General features: G+C 50.8%; 2 protein-coding genes, 1 long non-coding RNA gene and 1 other non-coding gene across 8 annotated transcripts in view; 1 reads left to right on the top strand and 3 right to left on the bottom strand.

Annotated features, from left to right (window-relative positions):
* The window catches only part of Faul2 (FAU ubiquitin like and ribosomal protein S30 fusion like 2), a 733,200-nt gene that overhangs the window by 189,921 nt on the left and 515,640 nt on the right, over nt 1-27,639 (bottom strand). The gene's annotated exons all lie outside the window — the stretch shown is intronic.
* LOC102550168 (uncharacterized) lies at nt 2,564-4,138 on the top strand. Its single transcript, XR_357738.5, has 2 exons — nt 2,564-3,043; nt 3,241-4,138. It is a non-coding gene; the product is annotated as an uncharacterized LOC102550168 (long non-coding RNA).
* Nucleotides 2,632-2,703, bottom strand: Trnat-cgu1 (transfer RNA threonine (anticodon CGU) 1). The gene has a single exon. It is a non-coding gene; the product is annotated as a tRNA-Thr (tRNA).
* The window catches only part of Rab11fip4 (RAB11 family interacting protein 4), a 108,017-nt gene continuing 90,303 nt past the window's right edge, over nt 9,926-27,639 (bottom strand). For 2 of the 5 annotated variants that reach the window (XM_006246903.5, XM_063269073.1), the window contains 12 exons: nt 26,336-26,565; nt 23,835-23,960; nt 23,125-23,259; nt 22,850-22,885; nt 22,281-22,380; nt 21,922-22,025; nt 20,749-20,889; nt 18,131-18,212; nt 17,392-17,529; nt 17,157-17,312; nt 15,438-15,581; nt 9,926-14,574 (listed from right to left, as the gene is read on the bottom strand). In XM_006246903.5, the coding sequence (XP_006246965.1) occupies nt 14,458-14,574; nt 15,438-15,581; nt 17,157-17,312; nt 17,392-17,529; nt 18,131-18,212; nt 20,749-20,889; nt 21,922-22,025; nt 22,281-22,380; nt 22,850-22,885; nt 23,125-23,259; nt 23,835-23,960; nt 26,336-26,565 (1,509 nt within the window). In that variant the 3' untranslated portion in view covers nt 9,926-14,457. Of the gene's footprint in view, nt 14,575-15,437; nt 15,582-17,156; nt 17,313-17,391; nt 17,530-18,130; nt 18,213-20,748; nt 20,890-21,921; nt 22,026-22,280; nt 22,381-22,849; nt 22,886-23,124; nt 23,260-23,834; nt 24,030-26,335; nt 26,566-27,639 lie in introns of all 5 variants that reach the window. The other 3 variants (XM_008768017.3, XM_006246904.5, NM_001107023.1) reach the window with 2 other exon arrangements.

Genomic DNA, 27,639 nt, shown 5'->3' with positions numbered 1-27,639 from the left:
TTTTGAGATAGGGAAGGGGCTGGAGAGACAGCTTAATGGTTAAGAGCATTCACGGGTCTTCCAGAGGTCCTGAGTTCAATTCCCAGTAACCCTATGGTAGCTCACAACCATCTATAATGGGCTCTGATGCCCTCTTCTGGGCAGATATAACACTCATATACATAAAATAAATAAATCTTTATAAAAAAAAAACAAAACTGGGGAGGAAAGGTGGAACATTGAGGGCTCAGGCCTCTTAGACCCCAAGTCAACAAAATGAATAATTAGTGCAGGAGCAGAGACAATGGCTACTTGTGTTTCTGCAGTGGTGAGTGGGAAGTAAGAGACTTCTGCAGTATTTGCTAAAAGACTTTGAATGGGCAGGGGCCCCGTGAAACTCAGTGTTCACCTGATTAGAGTAGTTTAGGAATCTGATTTCTTTGTACAATGAAAGATTTGAGACGATGTCTCTCCAGGGCCAGGATATTGGAGTAAAACTCACAGCAGGCGGCGTAAGCAGTACAGTTGCTAAATTCTGTTTTTTAGTCAAATAGTTTTCTCTCACAGGAAGGAAGAGGCCTGGCAGTAAATTATGTTGCTTTAAATTTCCTGGAGGTCGAGTTACCCGCAAACCATTATGGCTGCACTGTGGCTCTCACACTGCAGTACAAACACTCTGTGGTTTGTTCTAGATCCTGGCTGTATCAGAGAGAGGACTGGAAGGAGAGCCTGCAGCTCTGGTCCTGCCATCAAGGAGAATTTTGACTGGATTTGGGGTGCAGGGTCACATAATTCTTATTATGGGTTCACAATGGCTAAACCTGGTGGCACAGGGGGCATTCATAAAGAAGTTGTGGAGTCCTTGAGGTCCTGGCTTGGCTATAGGTCTCAGGCAGAAACTGAAAATCTCAGACAACAAAGCATTTATTTAAAAAAGCCCTTTTCCTTTCCTTTCTTGACAGGGTCTCATGTAACTCAGGCTGATCTCAAACTTCCTATGTAGTTGAGGATGCCCCTGAACTTGTGGTGTCCCTACTGCCACCTCCACAGTGCTAGGATTACAGGTCTGTACCATCCTGTGGGGTTTATGGGTTGCTAGGGATCAAATCCAGGGCTTTCTGCATTCTAGGCAAGCATTCTATCAACTGAGTCCCCTCCCTAACCCAGGAAGCATTTATTAGCATAGGTGTTTAGCAACTGAAGCAATGGGAGCCTGGAGTTTGTGAGGGATCCATGCAGGTTATACCATAAACTCAGCAAAGCTGTCTCCTTCCTGTACATGCCCTCCAGTAACCCCAGCCCCGCTAGACACAACTAGCTTTCAGGGTAATTGCTAGAATTCTCTGTTCTCTGCCTTACTTTAGCTCTCCTCTGGCCTTGCAGACCTTGACTTGGGATCCATGCTTGACTCCTGCGTCTGGCTCTTCACCTTTGGGGAAGTGCATGCTTCCTGAGTATCTGTATGTTAACTCTTTCTGTACCTTGAACCTCTTCTACTGACTTTGATTTGTCTCATTCTCGCTCCTGTGGGGGTGGAATTCTCTGTTCCAGCTACTACAGAAAAGAGGAACCCACTCTAGGGGTGCTGTCTCACTAGGAGTGCACAGGGAGGGGCCAGAGTCAAAGCTATATCTGAGAGTACAAGACTCCTGTCCCCATCCTATCCCTAACACCTAGTCCTTCAGGCCATGGTGTTGTCAGAAACAAACCTGCTTTGTATGTAGTAACAATTTTATGATACTGACACCTTCCAAAGCCAAGGGTTTCTCTTTCAGGTATGAGGCTCTTATGGTAAATACCTATATATCCTTAGTTCACCCCATGATCATGTAAGCAACAGGACCTGGGGAATGAAATATGCTTTAAGTTGGGGAGGAAGGGGGGGGGGAGTGACAGAGGGAGGAGCCACATTAAGAGACGAAACAAATTAAGAAATAAAGAGGTGGAGTTCTAGACATGAAATACGAGGTATGCTAAGTGTTAACAATTGAAAATTACAAGACCTGGCATAATAACTCATGTCAGGTGGGTGGACAGTTCAAGGCCAGCCTGGTCTACATAGAGAGTACCAGGATAATTAGAATTACATTGCTATGTAGCTAGATGCTGTCTCCAAAACAGAAACAACCAACCAAACAAACAAACAAATAATGAAAAATTGCTACCCTTTAGTATAGTTTCGAAAAGAGAAGCTAGTTGATGGTGGGCCACCTCAGTAATCCCAGCACGACCCAGGAGACCATATCCTAAAACAATAAACAAAGTGGGACCAGGAATCGGAAGCACTGTACGTCCTGTCACATGGATCTTTCAGAAAACTTGGGAGTGTCAAAACTATCTAGGGCTGAAAAAGGTGTGAACGCCCAGGGTGGGATGGGGGGTAGGAGGAGACGGTGATGCAGTTGGCTGAGGAGAGGAGAAAGTGGCGACACGCTCGCACGTTGTAGGGAAGGAAAGCTCACAGAAAAAGGCACGACTCCTGCTGCGCAATCCAAATTGGAGCTGAAGGGTAGGGAATGCGGGGAGTTCGGCAGCTGCTGGGCCGGCCTCGGCCGGTTCGTGGCCAGCAGAGGAGGGGCTGAAAGACTCGTGAACAAAAAATGATTGGTGTGGGAGCCGAAAACACACGGCAACAACATCGTTCCCAAACGCAGGCACGGACGGGGTTCGAACCCGCGATCTTCGGTTTACGAGACCGACGCCTTACCACTTGGCCACCGCGCCTGACAGCCGAGCTGCCGGTGGAAGCTCTCAGTGGAGGGGAGTGGTGCGGGCGGGGAGGTGGGCAGGCCCCGCCCTCTCGCCCAGGCTCCGCCTCTGCACAAAGCCCACCCACCAAACGGCTCTGACTGACGCGTCCGGTCCTCCTTCCGCTCGGCATCAGGATAGCGGGTAGTCCGGATAGCTGGTGTTCGGGCTCTCTGACGAGCAACTATCCTCTTCTCCCTCGCTCTGGGTCCGTGTCACTGAGCCGGGAGAGGCCGCAAAGATGAGCGTGAACGTCTGCGTGCCCCCGGGGAACCAGCCGTGGACGGCGGGGACCGGGCACGGCGCGGAGGCCCGGGTGAATAATGGAGGCCCAGAGGGCGGGGCGGGAGGGGGAGACTGCAGAGACCGCGGGAGGACCTCAGAGGGAGACCGGGATTGAGGGACAAACGGGACTTTAATTTGTTTTAGGAATTGTTCAGTTCTAGGCAGGGGAATGGGTGAGAGGTTGGGGCACCGGTGTCTCCTTGCTTTTATTGGTCCTCCATTTTGTAGACGTTTACATCATCATTTATTACTGGAGACCGAGGCTCGCGTAGCCCAGGCTGACTTCAGACTCTGTCGCTAAGGATGCCGTGAACTAAGAGATCTTCTTCTTCCATCTGCCAAGGGTTGGGATTTCAGGCGTGGGCCACGTTGCCCTTTTTACCGGATGCTGGGGATCGAACCCATGAATTCGTGCGTGCTAAATTAACACAACTGAGACACATCCCTAGATCCTAGATCTATTATTTAAATTTTAATTTAAAAAAGTGTTTAAATTTTTAATTAAAAAAATTTTTAAGGAAATTAGGTCCCTGAATCCTATGGCCAGCCACAGCATCTGTTACGCGGAGAGGGTGGCCCTCCTCTTGGTGCAGAGCTGTGATGCCAACAGGGCAGTTCAAGGTTCCACTTACCAGCCTTCTTAAGTGCACTCCTGTAAGTAGGACACCACAGCCCGGAAACACCCTCCAGAGGGCTCGTGGTATTGCTGGCGCTGCTATAACTAGTAAGTTCATCCTTATTTATGGGTATGACTGTTTTTAAAAAAGGTTTATTTATTATGTATACAAGCATTTGGCCTGCATGAATGGCTGCAGACCAGAAGAGGACATCAGATCCCATTACAGGTGGTTGTGAGCCACCAAGTGGTTGCTGGGAATTGAACTCAGGACTTCTGGAAGAGCAGTTAGTGCTCTTAACCTCTAAGACATCTTCTCCAGGCCCCCACGCCCCCACTCCCCCACTCCCCCACTCCCCCACTCCCCCACCCCCCTTTAATATAAAATTGGGGAGGTTTGTAAAACCTAAAGATATCTTTATGGATATATGTTAAAAACACAAGATTTGTGATAACTGTGTTAAGTTTACATACAGTGTTAAAAATATCCTATATAACACAACACTACAAGTGTTTTGATTTTGTTTTTTCACTGCTGGGACTGGACTGGACTCTGGATCCCCTGGATGGTAGACAGGTGTCCCCTACTGACCTTTATCCCCAGCACCCTCCTCACAACTCTCTCTGTCTCTAAGAAGGTTTTTAGATTTTTACTCTATGTGTGAGTGCTTTCCTTGCATGTATGTATTCCTTGCATGTATACACCAAGTGTATGCCTGGTGCCAGCAGAGGTCCGAGGAGGGCATGGGATCCCCTGAAACTTGTAATGGATGGTTGTGAGACCCCCACTTAGGGTGAGTGCCCCGAAAAACACTCAGGTCCTCATGAGGAATAAGTGTTTTTCTCCAGTTCTTTCTCTCTTCTGAGCCAGGTCACGCTGAGATGCCCAGGCTGGCACTCTTTAGCTCCAGGACTTGTCATCAGTCCGCTCTCCCAGGCAGGGTGACCACTTCATTTTACACAACTGAAACCCGCCCGTTAGACACATATCCCTTCTCCACAGGCCCCTGACCACCATCATTCTTTCTGCTTCTAAGAGGTTGGCATCTGTCTGTGGGACACTTACTTCAGACCCTCAGCTTCCCTGTTGTAACTTCAGAAGAAGGCCCTGGCTTTGTAAGACGGAGCCTCATTCTCTCGCAGGCTGATGCCGCATTCCCTTTACCTGTCACTGCCTGGAAGACTGCCTGGTTGTCAATAACCGTCAGTGAGAAGAAGAAGCAAGTTGATTTGCGATTCACAGTCAGAAGCAGCACTGTGGGTTTTATAGTAATTTTATTTTTAAATTTTTGTTTGTTTTGAAACAGGGTCTCTCTGAAGCCCTGGCTATCCCACAAGTCTTGATTTATAGAACAGAGTGGCCTCGAGCTGGCTGAGGTCTGCCTTCCTTTGCCTTCCAAATGCTGGGACTGAAGGTGTGCTCCACCGCGCCTGGCTTGTTTTTAAAGGGATCTCCACAGTTTCCATAATGCCTCCACCGTTTGAAATTCCCACCACAGCACTCAAGCACGTCTTTGCCACTTCTATCATTTTCTTGGCTTTTGAATAGTGGCCATCCTCACTGGGCTGATTACTGATGTGATGTCTTTCTCCTGGACTTGCTGGCCGTTTGTGTGTCCACTCAAGTCCTTTTAAAATTGGATTGTTCTTTTTGTTTGCTAGTTTAAAACATTATTAGCTCCCTGTTAACTTGTGCTGAGTGAAGTTTTGCATATGAAGAAAGGGAAGGATCCAGTCTAGCCAGCCTTCAAGGGCTCCAGCAGTGGGGTGAGCTAGACACAGCCTGCAGTGAGCGGAGACTGGGAAAACATAAGCCATTCTCACGGCAGAACACGGGTAATAGAGGTACCTGCTACAGGCAGTCACAGTCCTGAGCCTTTCAGAGAAGATGAAACTGCAGAGGTGCCCAGTGTCCCTACTGTCACTGCTGAATTTCAGTTTCTTCATCCACAAAATAGGCGTTAGCCATTAACTCTGGCCCGCGTGAGTCAAAAATAGAGCAGGGAGCTGGGCATGGCAGTGCGTGCCTGTAACCCTAGCATCCTGGAGGTGGAGGCAGGAGGATCAGTCAGGAACTCAAGACCAGTGAGGGCTATTTGAAACTCAAAAATATGGAAACAGCTTAGAGATGGTTTAGTGAGGAAAGGCAGCACCTGATGCCAGGCCTGAGTTCACAGTGGAGAGAACCACTTCCTGCAAACTGTTCTGGGCCTCCAGATACTGCAGGACACGTATACCACTGCACATGTGCACACAAAATATATGAAAGTGTGCATTTAAAGGCTGCCTCAGTTTTCACTGCTAAGGTTAGATCCCAGAGTGGGAAAGGCCAGCCAGACCCCTTTCCGTTTGGTACTGAAGCAACCTGACATGTTCCCCATTGATCAAATTTCCCAGGCACCACAAAGCTAGAAATAAGTCTGCGAATACTGGGGCAGTAGCAGGGTGCAGCTTGCAACCTTTGCAGTGTCGGCAGCACACTTTCAGATGTCTGGTCGGATTGCTTTTCACACCATGCTTAGGGTTGCTTATCCGCTCCCTGACTTTTCTACCTAACAGTATCTGTTCTGTTACTTTTTTTTTTAAAGAAAGGGTCTCAAGTAATTAATAAGGTGTCCCATAAAGGCCAGGCTGGCCCAGAACTCCTGACTCTCTAGCCTGCCTAGGACTTCCCAGTGCCAGGATCACCCGTGTGTAACACACTATGAGGGGAAAAAGAGGCTCTTAGGAGTATCAGAATCAAAAGATTAACCATTCGGGCCTCCTCAGGGGACTGAGAGAAAACAGAATCCTCTGTGAGCATCACCCACAGCTGCAGCAGGCTACGGGAGTCCTGAATGTGAGCCTGCAGCGACAGTGAGGACTGCCCATAGGACTCCTGAAGAGTAAGAGCTCTGCTTGGTTGATGTGGGGGGGGGCAGTTCTGCTCCGGGGGGTTCCTTTAGAGACAGGTACATCTTCTGAGGGAAACTGGGAAAGTCTGCCAGCTTACTACTGGTCATTGAGCCCGCCGTCTCAAGCTCCACCAGCTGTTCTTCCTGCCTCTGTGGACCATACAGCTCTTCTCAGGCTCCAGGGCAGTGTCATCCTACAGCCTTACTGTACGTGGGCAGTGAGTACTTTGTGCTTCTCAGTGCAAGTCTCTCAAAACCTCAAGTCCTGAGCAAGTACCAAGCTAATGTGAGCACCTGAGTTCTAATCCCAAGAACCCTGTAAAGCCAGGCAGTGGTGTTTGTAACGCCAGCACTGCTACAGGAAGGTGGGAGGCGGAAAGGGGATCCCAGAAGCTTGTGGGCCTGGTGTACACAGGAGTTAACAAGGAGAAAAGGAAGACTAATACCCAAGCTTGTTCTGACCTCCATACATGCAATGTGACCTGTCTGCCTACACCATCTACATCACACACACACACACACACACACACACACACCAAGAACAAACTCCAATACTCTTCATTTTTTGTTATTTATTGTAGGAGGGTTGAGACAAGGTCTCTCTATGTAACTTCACCTGACTTCAAACTCACTATGTAGACTGGGCTGGCCTTGAATTCAGAGATAAGCCTGCCTCACCCTCCTGGTACTGGCATTAAAGTCATGCACTACCATGCCTGGCTTTTTTTTTTTTTTAAATTAAACACAAAAGTTACATTTGCAATTTCATAGAGTGAGGGGAAATCCCTGCAGTCCACTGCCAATCTCCTGAGAGCTGACAGGCACCACAGGCCAGATGTGGGCTCCAGAGCTACTCGGCCTATGGCCCAGTTTAGCCGGAATACTTGGCTAACTGCTGATCCTGTCAACCCACGGGAAAGCTAGGCCAAGTAGCAGTGGGCCCACCATCATTCCCAGACCTCTCCTGTTTTTCCTGAGGAAGGCCCAGGTGCATTTTGCTGCCTCCCCACTCTCACTCCTAGGTGCCTACCCCTCCCGCCTCAGCCTCTTGGACAACCCTGTTAGAGAGAGGTGCCTCAGCTTTGAGGCTCCACATATGCCATGCTGTCTCCTTGAGGCCTCTCCGGGTCAGTAGTCCCTCCTCTCACTTGAGCAAGTCAAGTCCTGCTCTGATGGGGTGGTTAGTATCCTCATCTGGTAGTGAGCCAACCTTCCAAAAGCACTTCAACACTACCTGGCACCCAGTGAGCCCTAAATACATTTAAGCCACTACAGCCCCTCCATGTGCCCAGATTCTGGGAGTTCTTCTGTGCTGTAGATAAAATTGTAAACCATGGACTGAACAGAGAGTTATATATCATGGGCAGGAGAGATAACTCAGTTGTTAAGAACACTGACCATTCTTCCAGAGCACCCGGAGGCTGGTATCTGCCGGCAGCCCTGGAACCAGGAGCAGGTGGTGTGAACCCCATCAGTCTTCCAATGTTAGGTACAGGGACTGGGTCAAAACAGTATGATGCCCCACCAGCCCCCCACTTGGGCAGAGCAGAAGAACAGAGAAATAAGGGGACATGACAGGGAAAGGGTCCCTTATCCCCACATCTAGTCTGTATATCTTACTATCTTCAAGAGGAAACAATACAGCTGACAAATGAGATCAGCAGAGAGGTCCCTTGATGATCTCCTAGCTTACCTGTGTGGTCTGAATTTTACCATATCCCCTATCCTCTTTAAACCCAAACAGCTCCATAAACCCCACACCATTTCATTTGCTAATGGAGAATTATGAAGATGAGAAATCCATTTAACCAATTTAAAAAAAAACCAAAACTTAAATTTTTGTTTGTTCGAAGCTGGATCACATTCCTTTAATCCCAGCACCACCAACCCAGAGACCAGTAGACCTCTGTGAGTTTGAGGCCAGCCTGGTCTACCTAGTGAGCTCCAGGCCAGTCAGATATACACAGTGAGACCTTGTCTCAAAAAAAAAAATTGTTAGTTTGGGAGACAGTCCCACTACCTAGATTCTGCTGTCCGTGAACTCACAGAGGTCTACCTGCCTTTGCCTCCCAGGAGCTGAGATTAAAGACATGTGCTACCATGTCCAGCCTACAATTAATTTATAAACATTGAATCTACATTCATTACATTCTTCGAGCACTGGAACTTCAAAACCACATATAAAGTTACTGTTAGACACTTGAGTCCTATCCCCTGCACTTTCTCTGAATGTTGAGGCTGCCTCATGCATGTTTAACCTCCGACTGCCATTCCTATTTAATGAACCCAGCTCAGCTTCATACGAACTCATCCTGAAATTCTTTACAGTCTAGTAGTCAAGAAGCTGGCTCCACCTGAGTGGAGGTCCAGAGGCAGCAAAGTCAAGCTCCGGGGGCAGGAGCAGGGGCAGGCTGCCAGACTGGCCACATGGGAGGACGAAGTGAGTGTGTGGCTGGCAGGGGTTGGGGGTGGAGGAGCACATCTTCAGCTGTGTTCACTCCCACACCTTCCAGCACTGCAGTACAGGTGAGAACTCCCTCAGCTGTGTGAGTTGCAGCTTCTAAAGATAACGTACCTGTGAACTGAACGGGACCTTGTTTGGGTCCATGCCGATGTAATATAGTTCAGATAGGCTCACTGGACTATCTGAGCTCGAATTTATTCAAGTTCATTGGGTTATCCTGTTTCTTTGTCAACCTGGAGGGCCTGGGTTGTAAGAAAAGACTACACAGAGGCGACAGGCTTGGTGCAAAACCTCTATACTTGACAGTGGTTCCCTGTGGGCCCAGGAGGCAGGTAAACCTGTCCAGTGCAGAGCTGCCTGTCCACCCCAGAGCACACACAGCATAGGGCCTACCCGAAGAGGATGCATGGGCCAAGACACCTGGTCTGGGACCTGTGAAGCCCTTTCATCCTTGAATTTTAGAACACAGAACAAAGGGTAGAAATCTGGGGCCCCAACTACACGCTCATGTGCAGCCATGATGAGCTGTGGCTCAGTGGGATTCATCTTAGGCAAGTGAATAGTGTAAGTGGAGGGGCCTAAGTCTGGTCAAAGTGGATGACAACCAAAGTGAGTGAAGCATGACCCAGGACCCCTTATGCCCTGGAAGGCCCTTGTTGAGAAAGACCATGGCTGCAAGAGTTTCCAGTCACAGTCCTAAGGCTGGAATGGGTTAACACCAGAGCTTCTATGAGTCACATCTCTAGGCAAAGCAGGCCATGGCCCAGATCCTGCTTTAATCTTCCTCTAGAGGGCAGCATTAGCCACCTCAGTTACTGCACCGCATAAAGAGGCCGTTCTTCCTAAGGGAAAGGTCACCCTGAGGCCAGGACACAAACCTGCCTTTCTCCCCTACCACCTCCATCCCCTCTCCCATTCCCCCACAGAAGTTCACACAAGTCAGGCACAAAAAGCCAACTTTTTATTTACACTGTGGTCTGTACATTACAGTTCCTTGGAAGGTACCCACCACTGAAAGCCCATTTTTGGAGAGAACAGAGTGGAAACAAACAGTTCAGGGCCTGGATGCACCCCACTCCTTTCCCTGGGACCTAAAGTGGAAGTCTCTCCCCAGCCCCAAAGCTAAGGCCTTTTGCAATTACTGGCTTCTAGGGCAAAGCCCCAGATGTAATCCCTGGAAAGTGAGAACCTATCTGCCTATAGCTTCTTCCACCTCGGCCCCAGAAGGCCCAGCCCCACAGGAAAGGCTGAAGCGGGGAGCCGACAGGCCATGAGTCCTCAGCACACTCTGCCCTGTGCGGGTCCTGACATTAGTCTGGTGATTAATGGCACTCTGGTCTGAGCACCAGCAGACAAGGAAGGGCTGAGCAGGTGATGAGAGCAGGCAGGGACAGTGGCAAACGACTTCCTTCAGCACACATGGGGAGACACGACAGGCAATGGCCCTAAACCCAGATGTATTGCCAAGCACTGGAAACCATGTGGCTAGGGCTTCCTCCAGGAGAGCCATGCACAGAGCTTTGCAGACTGCAACCTCCCTGCTGGGGCCAGTGCCTTGTGCTAAAGGAGATCTGTCTCTCCCCGGATTCTACAAATATCTGAACCCAGGAGGAAGAGGTCTGTGGGAGAGGCTGGTCTGCACAAAGCTACCCTTGTCTGGGATGCAGGGCTTCTAAACTAGCTGCAGGTCCATGGGGATTAAGTGATCCCTATGCTTAAGATTGTAACAAAATCCTGTACAAAAGACTCTGTTACCAAGTCAACAGAGTCGGGGGCTATGGGCAATCAGGGCCTGGTGGGTTAAAGTGTTTGCCAGCTGGCCTCAGTAGAGGCATTATGGCTGCACACGTGAGTACACACAGGACAGAGGGAGAAAGGGTAAGGGGGTATACAAAAGGGGGCAGTGGGTAACAGAATCCTGTGTGGTGGTGACAAGGAAAAAAGGCACAAGGACCCAACCATGCAGACAAACAGTGCAGAACAGTAAAGCAGACAGTCCCAACAAGAGACGGGGCCATCAGAACCTAGGCCTGTAGGAGAGGTGGCCTGGGATGCTACTCTCCAGATGGTACCTCAGGAGTGCACATCCCCACAATACAGTCATGATGGGAGGAGGAGTCCACAAGGAAGGGACATCGAAGCCATCCAGCCTGGAGTGAATAGGGTGACAAGGCCTGTCACCTTGCTATGCTTTCAGAAACAAAGCCTTTTCTAGAAATGGCTTTCTTAGCTGAGCCACAGAGCTATCCCTCCCTGATACATCCTCTACCTTTTCCTCATACATCCATTGCAAGTGCATTCTGTCAGCGTGGAAGTCAGGACAGGGAGATCCTGTGAAGATCTGGCTCCTCTAACTTGAGACCCCCCACGTAGTGATACCAACCTGAGAAGCCACCACAGAGGGAAGTCCTTGGGCCCCAGTGAGGGGTGGGGTGGGAGGAGAGACTGGGGATAAGGGGCAACACTGAAGCCCTAAAGAGCTGGTCTTCTACAGAGTCACTGGACATCCTAGTGATACTCTAAATCTTTCCCAGGTCCCGGGAGTCATGTCTACAGACAGGTGTAGATTTGCCAATACCCCTCAGATGAGGGAAGTCCTGATTCCTTGGGCCTTGCTTAGAGTCTCTGGATCCCCTATACAGCCTGATATGTACCAACCATCCCTGGACCATCAGAACTAGTAAGGACCACAACTCAGGACTAACAAGCTATCAGATCATTACCTAGAGTCTCCAGAGTGTAGGTTGGGTGCTGATTTGGCACTGACAGGAAAGCAACTGGGACACCCTCAGGAAATGAACAAAACCCACGGGGGCAGGTGGCCACTGCATCTGAGGCTGCTCTCAAGGTCCAGCTCTTCCCTGCCTACCGGCCTCCACTTCCCAATGGGCCTATGCCCAGTCACACGCTGGTACTTGTTTGCTGTCTCTCTAGGGTAAGACTTCCAGAGTAGTGGAAGCAGCTGGACTCTCTCAGGGCAAGGACTACTTGGTGGCATAATTATCCATCCTCTCAGCCACAGGCATGCTTCTCCAGCCCTGCTGGAACTCAGCAGACATTTCACATTTTAGGAGCCTCCACCTTGAGCTGTTCGTGAACAATACTTGGGAAGACCACTGAAGATACAGGTGCTGGGCCACCCTATGCCACCAGTTATAAAGGGAAGTCAGAGTTGGTCCTGTCATCAACTTCTTTCCTCATGCCAGGCACTCCACCCCTGTGCTACACTTCCAAGCCCTCCAGCATCAGATATACGACATCAGCACACAGCCAAACCGGTAGACTCAGGCTCAAGGCCTGGTGTTCTGCTTGGTCCTTGAGCCTTGTGTTTTTAGCATATCAGAAACAAATTTTCAAAAGGATTGTCCTCTGTTGTCTCAAAGAAAACTCCTGATTTAAAAGAAAATCTAATTCAAAGCTAAAACAAACCAGGGAGACATTTTGTTTGGGTCTCAGTGGAATACAAGGATGGCTAAGTCACATGGACGGTGTACTTCAACATGGCCCCCAACCTACTTGGACCTCAGCAAGTTACTGCTGACCCTTTCCTGAGGGAGTTGTCAACTTGGAAAGAGCACCGCCCCCTTCACAGGAGACCTAACTAAATTAGCATCACCTGAGGCATTCTTAAAACATTCCAAAGCCTGGGCCACACCTGAACCAACTGTTAGAACATGTGGATCAGAATGTTAAAAAGCTTCCTAACCGTCAAGTACGGAATGGAACATGGTGATTCTAAAACCACTTGTTTATCTGAAATCCAAGTCTAAGTGAACGCCAAGTCTAACATCTAGACTCATGAAAGTCAAGGGGGAGCTCACAACTGGAAAGTGAACCAAGGAGGCAGCAGAAACAGATTCGATTCTTCCCAAGCAAGGAAAGTTCTGGAACCTCCCATGGGTGATGTGGCTTTCTAACCCAGAACACTTTAAAAATACATTTTAAAGTAAAGAGACTCCCTACCTACCCAGCCTCCTTTCTATCTTCCCAGACCCCAGGGAGACCCTGTATCCCCAGAGCAAGCCTTCCTGTCTTCCTGTGGCTCAGCCAGGCAGACCAGGCACACACCCCATCTGTGCCTCATGAGGTGAACTCCATGCACATGATTAGAAAGAATCTCAAAAGCCAAAGAAAGCACAGTGACTGGACTGAAACTGGCCAAAGCCCTGTCTCTGCCGAGCAGGACACACACCCTAGGCCCCCTCTTTACCTTCAACTGTGCCTCCTTTCCTCACTAGCCTCCCCAACAAACCCAAACCTTCCTTTTTACACAAGATGTGCTCCAGAAAACAAACTGAAGGGGAAGACTTGAGACCATACACGTTTATAGCTGGGGTAGGGAAGCCAATCAGAAGCCGTATGAAACAGATAAATCAGAACACTCCAAGTACAGTACCTACTCCCCAGATCACATTGTAACACCCCCACCACCACACCCCGGGGTGAATTCCCATCATGTATCCACAGAACGGAAGACTAAGGTCCCCCAATGCTTTTCACTGAATCTCCCAACAGCAGTGTCTGCTCTCTAACTGGGGACCAGGCTCAGGCGGATCAGAAAGCTGGAGGAAAGGGTGTTGTCTTGGAAACACTTGTCCTTTCACCAAGGAGCATGGAACCCAGACAGGTCACACGTGACGAGGCAGCCATGAAAACACACCTTTCTCCCAGTCACTCCTTTTGGCCCCCAGTGCTAACACATACCAGCCCTGGCACCCTACCCTTCTTCTTGGCCTTCCTTCCACCCCTAGCTGAATGCTGCTTATATTTCCCATCTCCAAAACAAAATGAAGCCAAATCAGAAAGAGGAGGTAGGCAAGCAAGACTGGCTGGGAAGGGCACAGAAAACTACGAGGGACTCAGCCCAAAGGCATGGACAGTACACGCTAGCTGCTCTGTAAGCAGTCCACTGACCTGTTTACCTGTACCCCAGAGGGCTAGCCCACAGGGTTCTCTCCATACCCCTTCCTCCTCTGAGCTTAAAAAAAAAGAAAAAAGAAAAAAACCCGGCATGACAGGTGGCCTGAAAGGCTGAAAAGGACACTGAATTCTGGAGACTGTAACAGCTTTGTCCTCACTCCAGTGGGGGAGGGGAGAGAACCCATCTCCTGAGAGTATCTTCTAACCCTTAGCCACAGAGGTAGAATCATGTCATCAGTATCTGAAATGCAAGCTTCCAGTCCTTGCTGCTAACTCCTGAGAGTGTCCCTACCGCATCCAGTCCCCTCTGCCCCTCACAAAGGGGCTTCAAAGTGCACACACAGCTCACCACGGCTTGTCACCCACAGCCATGGCCCCAAGCTCACTCCTTGCCTGTGTGCTCACAGCCTCCTACCCACACATCAGCACACACACAGGGTGGTCAGAGGTACATTTACAGAGTGAGTGTGGGGTCCTGCCTGCGTCTCCGTCCTCAGGCAGGCCTGCCCCTAGGTCCCAGGTCCGACGGCCGCTCCGCAGCCAGCCCTGACTCAGTGTTTGATCTCCAGGATGGAGGGGTTGTGGTCCAGTATAGCCAGGATAATCTTGTCCATGTACTGTCTCAGTCGGAAGTTGATCTCCTCCTGCTCCTTTAGGGCCTCCATTAGCTGAAGGGAATGAGAAAGGTGAGTCAGATGCTGGGCCCGCCCAGCCGGGCTTACACTGGGCCAGTGACCAATGACAGAGGCACCCAGATCAGCCTGAGCATTTTAAGCAGGGACCAGAGCCTAAGGCAATTTCATTGACCCTGGAAGGGGCTAAAGTTGGGGACATTTTCACAAACACTGGCCAAATGCACTGATAATCAGGGCTAATGTGTACAGTCCCAGCTGGGGCTGCCAGCTTTTTCTCCGTCCAGAACCGTACCTTCTCACTCCAGCCCTGCCTGATTCAGCAGTTCTCTCACAGAGACATTCTCTCACAGTAACATTCAGGTGCAGCTAAACAGTGACATTCTCACAGCTCCAACCCTGTGGAGTCACCTGCTCTCCTTGAGGCCAGGAGTCAGGAACACGGGGACTCAGTCTCACACTAAGCCACAACTGAGTGTTCTAGTATCTGATGCAGAGAGGATGGGCTGTAGTACTAGGACTCCCTTCCCGCTGCCACTGGTGTGGCCTGTCATGTCTACGGGGAAGCGTTGATGACGCTGAGAAGAGACCAAGTAAACACTCATGCAAAGGTAGATGCTTCGGAAACTCTGGTCTCCATCTGGGTTAAGTCCCAGAAGGATCTCTCATTGGAGCTCCTGAGTTAGGAGAGCTAAGCCCCTTCCCCGTGCTGCCTCCTGCTCAGCTCTGAAGTCACCGAGAAGGTGACAAGTGGAGGACTATTAGAGCCGGGCCTCTGTCTTGCGGGTTCCATGTAGTTTGGGGTCTATGGTCCCAGAAGGTAGAAGCTGGGGCAGGACCCACAGAATGGAGACAAATCGCCAATGTGAGCGTCCAAGGGAATGAGAGGACAAGGCTACCTCATCTCGAGATGCTGTGTCGATTTCTGCAGCCAGAGACTGGGCTTTGGTCTGGGTGGCAAAGAGGTTCTTTGCCTCATAGAGGCTGAGGCTCAGGATCTGCCCGTTCAAGTCATCATTCTGATCCCGCAGTTTGTGATTCTCCTGTGACAACAGAACAAAGGCATCGTGAGCTCTGGGAAGCATTCAGAGCTCGCTGGAACCCACTTCCGCCTGTCCATGTCCTCAGCTGGAAGGGGAGTTACAGCCCTTCCTGGGAGAACCGAGATGACAGGCCTCTCCCTCTCTAGGATCCTGTGGGGAGCACTGCCCACCAGCAGCTCAGCACGCAGCCCTGGACCTGGCAGAGGGAGGTGCTATTCCGGATTCTCTGTGCAGGAAGGAGGGTTTTCCTGGCTCCTCCTGCTATCAGGTTCTGGAACCTGCTTAGTGGGAGCTGTTTCAAGATGGCTTTGCCCCAGAAGGCAGTTGACATTACAGCTCCAATTCTTGCCTCTAGCTCACCCCAGGAACCTGGGAGCCCCTCCTGGGTAGGTGATGAGCTAACGGTACTGGAGGAGAGGGCCACTGTAAGACTCGAGAAAAGTCCACTGAGTCCTGCGTTCGGGATGTCCCACTCACAGAGACACAGAGACGGAGACCAATGTAATAAACAAGGTTTACTAGTCCAGTGCTCGGCGGTCATTCTGCAATCGGGGCAGAGGTGACCCCCGGGAACAAAGGCACATACTTTTTATACTGTTTTAGGGGTACGAATTACATCAGCAAGGTCACAGTTTAAACTTATTGGCTAAGCATATTGACCTTTGAATCTATTGGCTAGTAAGTATGGCATACATTCAAGCTCCAGCAGGGAGACATCTTTGGCCCTGTAGAGGGGGTAGTGGGGGATCCCGCCCCTATTGCGGTTGTGACACTTCTAGAATAGGGTGTTTACTCAGCAAATTCTCGTGGAGCTAGATAGCTTTTGTCTGCTTGATTCTTGGTTCCCAGTGGGAAGTCCTAGGCACCTGACGTTTTTTTTTTTTCTTTTTTTTAAAAGATTTATTTATTTACTATATACAAGTACCCTGTAGCTGTCTTCAGACACACCAGAAGAGGGCATCGGATCCCATTACAGATGGTTGTTGAGCCACCATCTGTTTGCTGGGATTTGAACTCAGGATCTCTGGAAGAGCAGTCAGTGCTCTTAACCACTGAGCCATCTCTCCAGCCCTGATGTTTTCTAAGATAGTTTTTGTCTGCTTGGTCCCCACATTAAGGAGCTCAGGGGTAGTCCATGCCCAGCCTCTGGGTCACAGGCCCAGCTGAGTTTGGACTTCACTCCCTTTTTGAGTCACTGCCCTTCCTGATGCCACACCTAATACAGGCTGCAGCAGCAGGAATGATGGAACATTATTGAGAAACAGAATCTCAAAGACCGAGGTCCCAACCCAGCCAAGCATGCAGCTGCAGCTTGGGATGGCTCTCTTATTCCAACACCCAGAATAGGGCAGGGGTGTAAGAGCACAAGAACCATTGGCCAGAGGTAAGCTGCCTGCCTGAGTGTGGGGTGGGATGACGGGCCTTGGCAATCAGGTAGCTGAGAAGAGACAGGAGAGGTGGCAGGAGGTAGACTGCTGCTCGTGGCTCCCTCCCTATGACTTCTAACAAGAAGCCCACCTGCAGGGCTGACCCAAGCACCTCTTCAAAGCCACTGGACATGGCTCTAGGGCCTACCTGCTTTAGACGCTTGACCTCATGCTCAAGTTCCACCTCACGGGCTCTGGCATTGAACTCGCCAAGGCCGGATGAGCTGCGGCCCCGGCCTGGCCGCTCGCAATCCAGCTTGTACATCTGCAGGTGCTCCAGCTCTCTCCGCAAGTCTTCGATGAGCTGCCAGGGCGAGAGGCCTGTTGGTTGGCAGCAGCAGTGACACTGAGAGAAGCCTGGGGGACCTCGGCCTCTGACTCACCTCCTGCGTCGCCTCCCGCTCCTTCTGGAACTCGAGGCGGTTCTGTCGCAGCTTGTCCATCATGCGCTTGTAAAGGTCCATCTCGTCCTTCAGCCGCAGGCTGGTGTCCTCCAGCCGGTCAGACATGCGCTGCCGCTCCTGGGATAAGGCAGACTTGTCAGGGCAAGCATCCCAAGAGGGCCCTCGCACTCTGGAGTACCTTACTGTGGCAAATGGACAGGCAGACAGCGACCCTGAGGAGTTCCCTCAGAACATTCTAGAAACTTAGCAGGAAACATCCCAGGCCCCTGATGTCCTTCAGTAGTGTCAGACAGAGCCTGAGAAGAAGGTGTCTGTCTAAACAGGAGCTCAGTCCACCCTCTTCAAGAAGAGAATTCCACAACATAAGGCATTTACAGCCTATAATACAGACTAAATTTTTACCGAAGAAAATTGAAATTTTGTCAATTCAGAAATGCAAGTCATTCATTTTTCCTTCCTATTAATAAACTTGCTTTTGTTTATCTATTAGTAAACTTGCTTTTGTTTATCTTTAGGACAAAACTCTCATGTACCCTAGGCTGGCCTCAAAGTTCATGATGTAGCAGTGGATGACCCTCCTGTCTCCCACAGGTGTGCACTGTGGAACCGTGGTTCCTCTCCTCTGCAGGGAAGTACTTCAGTGCTCCTGAGACTGCGATCCAGCCCTGACTGCCATCACTTCCACAAACCCAGCATCTTGTTGGGACCTGCTGCTCACCTCGTCCAGTTTCTCCGTCTGTGACTTGAGTCGTGTCACTGTCGTTCTCAGATCTGTGTTTTCTTCTTCTAACTGCTGCACCCTGGGAAAGAAAAACGGCATGGCTCAGAGAATCTGGAGCAGGCGTGGCCTTAGAGAGAAGGTGACTGGAAACCAGTCTCCCCTTCCAGGAGAGAGAAACTACCACCTGAGAGCAAGATGGAGACAGAAATAAGTCAGTGTCTCACAGAGTAACTCGGGCCCAGCGTCCCTGATCCCAAAATCCAAAATGCTTCTAAATCCAAGGCTTTTTGAGTAACATATGATGACACAAGCCAAAATTCTGTGTTATCATAAAACCGCTTCGGTTGGGGATTTGGCTCAGCGGTAGAGCGCTTGCCTAGGAAGTGCAAGGTCCTGGGTTCAGTCCCCAGCCCCCCCCCCGGGGGGGGCGCTTAGTGTTCGTGATTATTAGTGCCCGCCTTTAATCCCAGGGCTCGGAATGCAGCAGTGGGAAGATCTCTGTTGGGTTGGAGAACAGCCTGGCTTACATAGTGAATTCCAGGGCCACCAGTGTCACATGAGACAATCTTGAAAAATATGTATATATGTATATAAAAAATAAAAATATACATTTATTTATATCATTTCTTTCACTCTATAAATTACTTAACTGTGTGTGTTTGTGTACAGTGTGTTGTGCCGGTCACTGGGGGTGGGCAGTGTACATGTGTGTTTGACCTAGTTTGAGACAGGATCTTTTATTGCCAGACCAGCTGACCCTCCAACTTTTGGGGCTCTCCTGTCTCTGCGGCAGAACACTAGGGTTACAGAAACACACCGTGTTTGGTTCTATGTAGGTCTGGAGACTGGAAATCTGTATGGAAGCACAGATTTACCCCCGAGCCGTCTCCCCAGCCCCATAAGCGATCTCAGAAACAAAGGGCCAGGCTTCATTGTGTATAGCTTTAAACGCAGCACTCAGAGGCAGAGGCAGGAGGATCTCTGAGTTTGAGCCCAGCTGGTCTACAGAGCAAGTTCCAGGACAGCCAGGGCTACAAGGGAAATCCTGTCTCAAAAAAAAAAAAAAAAAAAAAAAAAAGGAATTCCATGTTTAGACAGGGTGCTATCTCCAAGACATATGCATACAGAAGTATATATTTCAAAATCTAATAAGTTCTGAAGGCTGGCCTTCACACGCATGCACACATGTGAACACACATGTACATACCCAAATCCTTCATGAAACAATGGGGAAGGGGCTTCCTCTAGGAGAACAGTCCTATGTCTGGTATGCCCAGGGCTCTCCTGTTTTTCTATTCTTACAGACAGCGCCCGGCAGTGGCCCAGTGGGGATGGCACTCAGGTGGTTTTACAGGCAGGTAAGATGGCTACTGGAATGTAAAAACCACACCTGATTCTTGCAGTACCCTCACCCCAGCTACTGCCCCACTCTGGAGAGGCTTTTCTTGACCTTAATGAGGCCTGGGGATAACCTAGGTGGGCCTCCAGACAAGGGCCAGAGAGGAGTCTGGACCTCCATGCTAAGTGGTATGAAGCTGGCTAAGGAAGTAAGGAGGGAATGTATGCCAATGACCAGAAGTACCATCCATGCTTCCTCATGAACAGCCCCCCCCAATTGTGGGAAGGGTAGCGGGAAGACCACCCTCAGAACCCGACCTTCTGTGCTCCTGCTTCAGGCCCTGCTCACACAGTCCTCTCCCCTCTACCCCTCAGGTCCTAGTCACTTCTCTTAAGCCTGTAGTCATTTAAAACAGGAATGTTCAGCCGCTTAGGATACCAACCCCAGAGCCATATACAAACAATAATTGCTCTCAATCTGGGGCCACTTATCAGATACCTGCATATCAGACATTTACATTACAATTCATAGCAGTAGTTAAAACTATAGTTATGAAGTAGCAACTAATTTTATAGGAACTGTGGTAAAGAGTCCACAGCATTAGGAAGGAAGGTAGAGAAGGTGTTGGGAAAGTGGGGAGTCTCGGGCACATGACAGCTGGGAGATCTCCTCACCAATCTAATCTGCATTGGGTTGGGAATCGCCCAATCCCTTCTCCAGCATCCCCTCTCCTGCCCAGTTGGGCTTAGAATCCTCTGCCCAAACACCTAGGCCCAGGGAGTACCAGACAGTGCCTATTCTGCTAGGGGCCCCACCACTCCCAGTCACAGCCTCATCACCAAAGCACACGGTGCATGCTCTGTGGCAGGCAGAGAGGGGGAGAGAAGGGGTTACACAGCAGGAAGAAACACCGTGACCAGGGCCAGTGCTGTTTCTCCAGTTCGACCTGGGTTCTCGCAAGGAAGGTGCTGGTGTGTACAGGCTCAGCTTACCGATGCTCAAATTCAGGGGACGGTCTGACAGCAGGGGGCGCTCCAGGCCTAGTTATCAGACCCAGCCTTCTGATCTACCTCTGTAGCTTCCTCTGCCCAAGCACTGTGGCTACCGGAACTTACATTCTGCCTACTCCCTGAAGAACTGGCCGGTGCAATTTTAAAGTATCTGAAGTAGAAACGCTAGAATGGCAGGCTCAGCCTTACCGGGAACACTCAGGGGCAGCACTACCTCAGGGCCGAGGGGCATGAGGGGCGCTGCGGGCAGGAGACCTGGTGCCCACCTGGTGTTGAGCAGCTCCAGCTCTGTGCTCTTCTCCCGCTCCAGCTTGCAGTAGACCTCGCGGTGTCGCCGGGCCTCCTCCTCCAGCGCCTGCTCCGCTGTGGTCTCCTGGTCCTTCACCATCTCCTCCAGCTCATGCACCCTGAAGTGGGGCACAAACGAGTTCCGTCAGGGAGCACGCTCATCCCATTCACGAAGGCCTGGACCCTGCCGAAGGCCCTAACATGCTCCCTGTGGTGGTGAAGGGTTTCCGTCATGGGCCGTGAGCTTAGCTGACAGGTGAGTTGGGGACACTGTGACATCTAACGAGAAGTGTGTCAATCACACTCCAGGGAGGAGCAGATCTAAAGAAGCTCCGGAGGGGAGCGAGGCCACACAGAAGACAGTGAAGGCAGGGCTTGGCCGCAGCTACACCAATGGCTTCCAAGTCTTACCCTCTCTTTCTACGGACTTCCTGCCCAGAGCCACTCCAATTACTTCAGTCCATCCTGGCAAATGGCCATAAGAAATCTAGAGCCAGGAAAGGGACAGGTCCCCCTGGAGTGATAAGCTAATGTTGACTATGGGAGCTGATAGTTGTCCAACAGTTCACTGTCCCTCCACCAGGCTGAGCTGGGGCATACCAAAAGACCTCATGGGGACCAGACCCAGCACAGAAGTGTCTGGGGAGGCCAGGCAGCATCGGGGCATCCTTCCCCGTGTCCCTGCTATCCATCAGCTCCATCACCTGGCCACACGTAGCACCTCCTGGACCCTCCTGCCTTCCACTCCCTAACACAGGGCATGTCCCCAGGGATGGAGGTCAGGCCCTAGGCACTCTAAGCCAGTGGCCCTCAAGCTTCCTGACACTGCTATACCCTTTAGTACAGTTCCTCCTCATGCTGCGGTGACCCCAACCATAAAATTATTTTGTTGCTACTTCATAATCCTGCTACTGTTGTAAACTGTAAATATCTGATATGCAAGACATCTGATATGAAATCCCTGCAGGGGTTGTGGCCCACAGGTTGAGAACAGCTGTTCTCACTCAGTGGGAGTCACAAGCCCTGGGGCTGTACATCCAGGAGTATCTGTCAGGTCTGGAATCTAGGCCAAGTGGCTCAGGGTCGGAGAGACTGGGGCTTCTCCCCTGGCAATGGGGACCTTTGTGCTCCCCGAGCTCCCTGCCCCTGACCTGTGCACCAGCTGCACGTTCTCCAGCTTCAGCTTGCTCTTCAGGCCCCCGCTCGCCAGGCTGTCGTTCTCCAGCTCCGTTACCTTCTTTTCCAGGAAGCTCACCTGCAGCACGGAGGGCGAGGCAGGGTACAACTGGCTCTCGAAGCCACAGAACTGAGAATCTACAGAAGCCCACTACGAGGGTCTCCGAATGACGACTCGTCAAAGAACACTCGTAGTTTGAGAGGAAGGGGCAGGTGATTAGTGCCCCTCTTGCCCTGAACTCCTAGGTGGGCATGGGGTCCAGGTCCTCAGAGAGCAGCCTGGAGCAGCCCCCCACCCCACACCCACACATCCCAGGAACACGCAGAGCCCCACCTTCTCTGTGATGTCATTGTCACAGGAGTCGATGCTGTCTCGGAACAGGTCCTCGGTGCTGCCATTGCTGCTGCTGAAGTTACTGCTGTGCATGAGCTGCCTGTGTGGGGAGGGCGCCTGTCTGCCACGCCCGCCACAGCCTGCGACCCCAGCTGAGGCGGTGGGCTAGGTGCTTTCAGCACAGGGGCTGCCAGAAAGGAGGTCCCAGGACAAACACTCCATCTGACCTTCCCATCCAATGACTGTCTTCTCTAAGGATGGGGGACAGGCACCCCCAACCCAGGTCCTAAGGGGAAGGGCAACACCAACAGCCACGGGCACCCCAGAAGGCCCACCAAGGCTGATGCAGTGAGGATATGAAGATGCTAGACCTACTAAGTGGGGTCAGGGTGGCAAGGGCAGGAAAGGGCCGCTCTGCCCCTCTGCTTCTCTTCCACCCAGCCGGGGATATAGTCACTTGGCTACATGCAAGGCACAGGCTGAATCTGGGCGGCTGCCATGGAGCCCTGGACCCAGAAGCAAGTCAATGTGGTAAGCACTCGGCTCTTTGTCTCCCAAGAGGGTCTTACCGTCCAAAAGCTGTGCTTGAGATCTTCCTGTTGGGACTAGAGAGAGAGAGAAAGGGGACACGGTCACCGAACAGAGGGGCACGACTCCACTTCCACACGCTGCCCACTCGCAAGACACTAAGGTATGATGGGCTGAAGGGACATCATTCATCGGCTTGGTGCTGAAGTGCTGCAGGGACCACCCCAGGGGCAGCCCTGCAGGGATGCCGTACCTGACCACCCAGAGGCCTTGAGCTGCCGTCCCGCCTGGCCCTGCCCCTGGGCTGCAGCCTCACCTGTTGGCCTTCAGGTTTTTCAGCCTGGCCTCCAGGTCATTCAGCAGGTTGATCTTCTTGCAGCACTGAGAGCAGTACACATCTAGCAGGTCACTGTTGTAGGCATGTCGCATCTTCCTGGGAGTCTGTCCCGCACTGGAGGGGGTGGGGGGGGAAGGGAGGGAGGAGCTCACTCTCTGTGCTATTGGCAGGCTGTGCCCTGCCTCACCTCACTGAGCTTGCTCAACCTAGTTCTCCAAGGCTTTTATTTCTACTTTGGGGCAGAGGAATAGAAATAAACCAGAGCATTCCTGTCCCATGGTTGCCAGAGATTGTGTGTGTGTGTGTGTGTGTGTGTGTGTCCCCAATTAACAGATAAGGCATACTGAGAGTTAATGTCATAGGAAGGAATGACTCAGGCAGGCAAGGAGGTCACTTGAGAGGGCCCTCTAACACTGAGGTTCTAGAAAGCAAGATGACATAGACACCCCCCACAGGGGTCTACAGACTCCCAGACCAATTAACTGTTTCTTCTCCAAAATAAAGGGGAGAGATCTGACACCCCCGTCCCCAGTCAAGATGTAAGAAGGAGGCACCCCACATGCCAGTAGAGCCACGAAGCCCTGGACAGAGGGAAGGATGTCCTTTGCCTGTCTGACCCACCGGGGCGAGGCTAGACTGGTTCTGGCATTTTCCATGGACTCCAAATGCCACCCAGAGCAAGGAAGCACCTGGAAGACACAGATGACCCTAGATCTGAGTAGACATTGGTTCTGGTCTCGTCGTCAGGGCAAGGGCTGCTGGGAGCACAGTCCACGTCGTCCCCCTCTCCATAGTCTTCAAATTGTTCCTCGTTGCTGATGAGAGAGGCGGTGGAGTGAGTGGAAAGGTCTGAAGTGGTCATGGCTGGAGTGAGGACGAGGGACCTAGGGCCATAAGCACCCGGTTAGTGGAGGGCTGAGGGCAGTGTCTGCGGGGAACCACCCTGCCTTGCAGCCAGCAGCAGCCAGGAGAAGTCTACACCTTTTGACTAAGGGGAACACCCCACACAGAAATTTCTCCATAAGAGAGATGTAAAGTGTTCCATTCCCAACAACAAAACACTGGTTATTTCTTAATGGTTTAGCAACAGAGAGATTAAAATTACACTATAACTATAGTTAGTGCATTAGAATATGTATCAGTAAAGCAATTATTAAATTATAGAGTATCAAATGATTGTCGAAAGGCTCATACACATATTGATATCAAGGCAGAGAAGTAAGTATCAGTGATAAGTTAGATACAAACTTTGAGACAGTAATTAATAAACTTATTTTGAGACAGTGTCTTACTATGTTGGTAGTGGTGGTGCCCATTTTTAATCCTGGCACTCAGGAGGCAGAGGCAGGAGGATCTTTATAAATTCAAGACCAGCCTGTTCTATGTAGATTATTCCAAGCCAGCCAGGGCTACACAAGACCCTGTGTTTAAAGAAGTGAAAAGGGAAGGGGAGGGAAGGGGGGGGACGATGTGAAAGTTGACAACACAGTAACACGGTCACAGGACTTGGGTTAAGGGTTATTTTCTCTCATTCTCACTTCTCCCATCTTTTCCAATTTTTAATTATCCCTTAGTTTTTTCAGAATTTATTATTATTAGCATGTGTAGGTACACACGCACACTCACCCCTGCCACAGCCCACACATGGAGCCCAGAGGACAGTGGAGCCTCTGCTTTGCTGGTTCTGCTGCACCTGCCAAGCCAGTTTACCCCTGCCTCCCTGTCAGCGTGCAGGGGTTCACACTTGCCTCCTCCTGGGTCCCTGAGTTCTGGAGCTCAGGGTCATCTGGCAAGCACCTGGACCCACTGAGTCAGCTTCCAACCCTCTTGATCTTTTCTCACGGCAGGTAACACAGGTGAGAATCAGCCCCCAGTTTATATAGCGGCATTTCTCGTCCACAGTTCCCTAATTCTAAAGGACTATCTGTCAGAGACCCCACACTCTAGGGCATCTCATGGGCGGCCCATGTGACACATGAGGGCCTGGATGGGGCTGTCTACAACCCAAGAGCAAAGAGAGGCTCAGCTCATAGCCTGCCTGCATCTATCGTCTCAACAGTCACAGCAAATCCTCCGCTCACCCACAGATCACAACTCCCCAAGCTTAGGGCTTCCACGCTCGCAAATGGGAAACTTTTACTGGGGCGTGGGGAGGTTAGTTCTCAAGCTCTGTTCCTGGGGAACCCCAGCTTCTGTTTAAGACTCACAGACAGCACAGCTGACAGGCGAAGGATAGAGTCCCTGGGCACTCATCTGTTTTCTTTCTTTGCACTTCGTCCCCCCTGGGGGTCACTCTTACTTCAGGCTGAATGGCTACAACACTCCCTTTCTCCTTGTAAATGTTAAGTGAAACTTCATCCTGGCTGGGCAGATGGCTTGCCAGTTAAGAGAATATACTATTGTTGGGGTTGTGGGGGAGCCCCAGGAAAGCCCCACCATCTCTCAGAGGAGGGGATGGGGTGGGGTTTCTCAGAGGTGGAGTAGCATTCAGGATATAAATAATTTACAAAAAAAAGGTGCTGAGTTCAGGTCCCAGCACTAACAAATACCCCTACAAACTCACAAACGCCCTCTTTGGCCTCCACAGATGTCTCAGTGGTTGAGAGCACTTGTTGATCTTGCAGAGGACTCAGGTTAACTCCTAGCACCCCTATGGTAGCTCGCAACCAGTCCCAGAGGATCCGACACCTCTTCTGCTGTCTGTGAGCAACAGGCACACAGGTGGTACATGCACACATATATACATGCAGCCAAAACGCATATGTATATATGTGTGTGTGTATATATATATATATATATACATACATATACATATATATATACACATATATAAGTAAATCAAAAATAGGTCAGACATGGTGGCACGAGCACACACGTCTTTAATCCCAGCACTGGGGAACCAGAGGCAGGCTGATCTCTGCACGTTTAGGCCGCCCTGATCTACACAGCAAGTTCCGGGGCCCATCGGGAATACATACTGAGACCCTGTCTCTGCCTCCCCTTCCCTGCCTAAGAAAGCCCGACTTTTGCACAGGGGTTTCAAAGTCCAGGATTATCCCTAGTACCCAGACACTTGTGGAGGGAATGCATGCGGTGCTGGTCCTCACAAGGTGTCATGTCTACTTTCTGGAGATGCCTTCCAAGAACTCTACTTCTGGCCCGGGGCCACATGCCGATACGACTCACTCACTTGTCCTCTGGCAGGAACAGGCCCCCCAGCTCAGGCTCCTTCTCCTCCACAGGACTCCTGACAGAGCCCTCCGGGCCCTGGCTGCTCTCCATGGGGCTGTCCATGTCTAGCTCCTGGGGTCCCTCAGGTAGGGTCAATGTCATCGCTTCCTCCTCGTCTTCCTGGAAGAAGCCGGGTTCCCTGGGGAGGAGCTCGCCATCAGCATAGGTAGAGCCAGAGAAGTCGCTGCCCTGGAAAGTCAGAAGGGCAGAATGAGTGTGGCTGGCTCCCTGGGACTCAGTACTCACCAGTCTACAAGGGTACCTGCAGGGACCGGGGTCAGCATGGCCAAGACGAGACTCAAGTTATGAAAATGCCTGGTAAACCTGGAAGGCCTCTCATGGTGGCAGTAAGGGTCCTGTCTCCCAGGCAGAGCCACCCATAGAAAAGGGCTACATCCAGATCAACTACTTTTTTTTTTCTTTTTTCTTTTTTTTCGGAGCTGGGGACCGAACCCAGGACCTTGCGCTTGCTAGGCAAGTGCTCTACCAGTGAGCTAAACCCCCAACCCCCAGATCAACTACTTTTTGAAGACTGAGTGATTATGCTGGAGCCCTCATCACAGTCTGCACAGGAAGGCACATGCCTTTGTGAAGGCCTCTTGGCTGTAGTGAGGGTGGACTCACCCTAGTCTACTGTCAGGGACAACCCTGACCTCAGTTGAGAATCCTGAGGCCATGATGGTGCAGGGAAGGCTGCACAGCTAGGGTGCACCCTCCAAGACCCTGTACAGCCACAACACCTCAGCTCAAAAGAAAGAAAATAGTAATAACTACTTTGCCTGCCTGCCCCCCCCCCATCTGTCTCGCCTTAAGCCACGTTGCCAGCGGTTGTGTAACAGTTTACTTAAAATTAAAACATTCTGTCTCCCAGGTAACATCCTTAAGGAAAAAAAGTAAACTCAAAACAGTTTCAGGAACTCCCTGAAACTGACCAGATTCTCTTAGCCCCTCCCTCCCAAGACAGATTGCTGAGAATCACTCTCAGACATGCCAAGCTCAAACAGGTAGAGGCCAGTCAAGCAACATGAAAGAAACCGAGAGTGGAACTGCCTGGAAAAGGCTTAGGTCAACTGAGGCGTCTAGAAAGGAAACTCTTCCACCTTCTCAGCTGCCTGGAGGCTGTGTGCTGTGCTCCAGGTTCCCAGGTTTTGTAAGTAGTATCCCAGGTTTTGTAAGGTAGACTTTGGTGTTATTCCACTAATAACCCCAATAAAACTCATTGATTCACTAGATGGACTTTGCTGGTACCTGTACCCATGCTTT

The sequence above is a fragment of the Rattus norvegicus genome, chromosome 10 (assembly GCF_036323735.1).
Source record: "Rattus norvegicus strain BN/NHsdMcwi chromosome 10, GRCr8, whole genome shotgun sequence".
Taxonomy (NCBI): Eukaryota; Metazoa; Chordata; class Mammalia; order Rodentia; family Muridae; genus Rattus; species Rattus norvegicus.
This window is presented reverse-complemented; position numbering and strand designations above follow the sequence as displayed.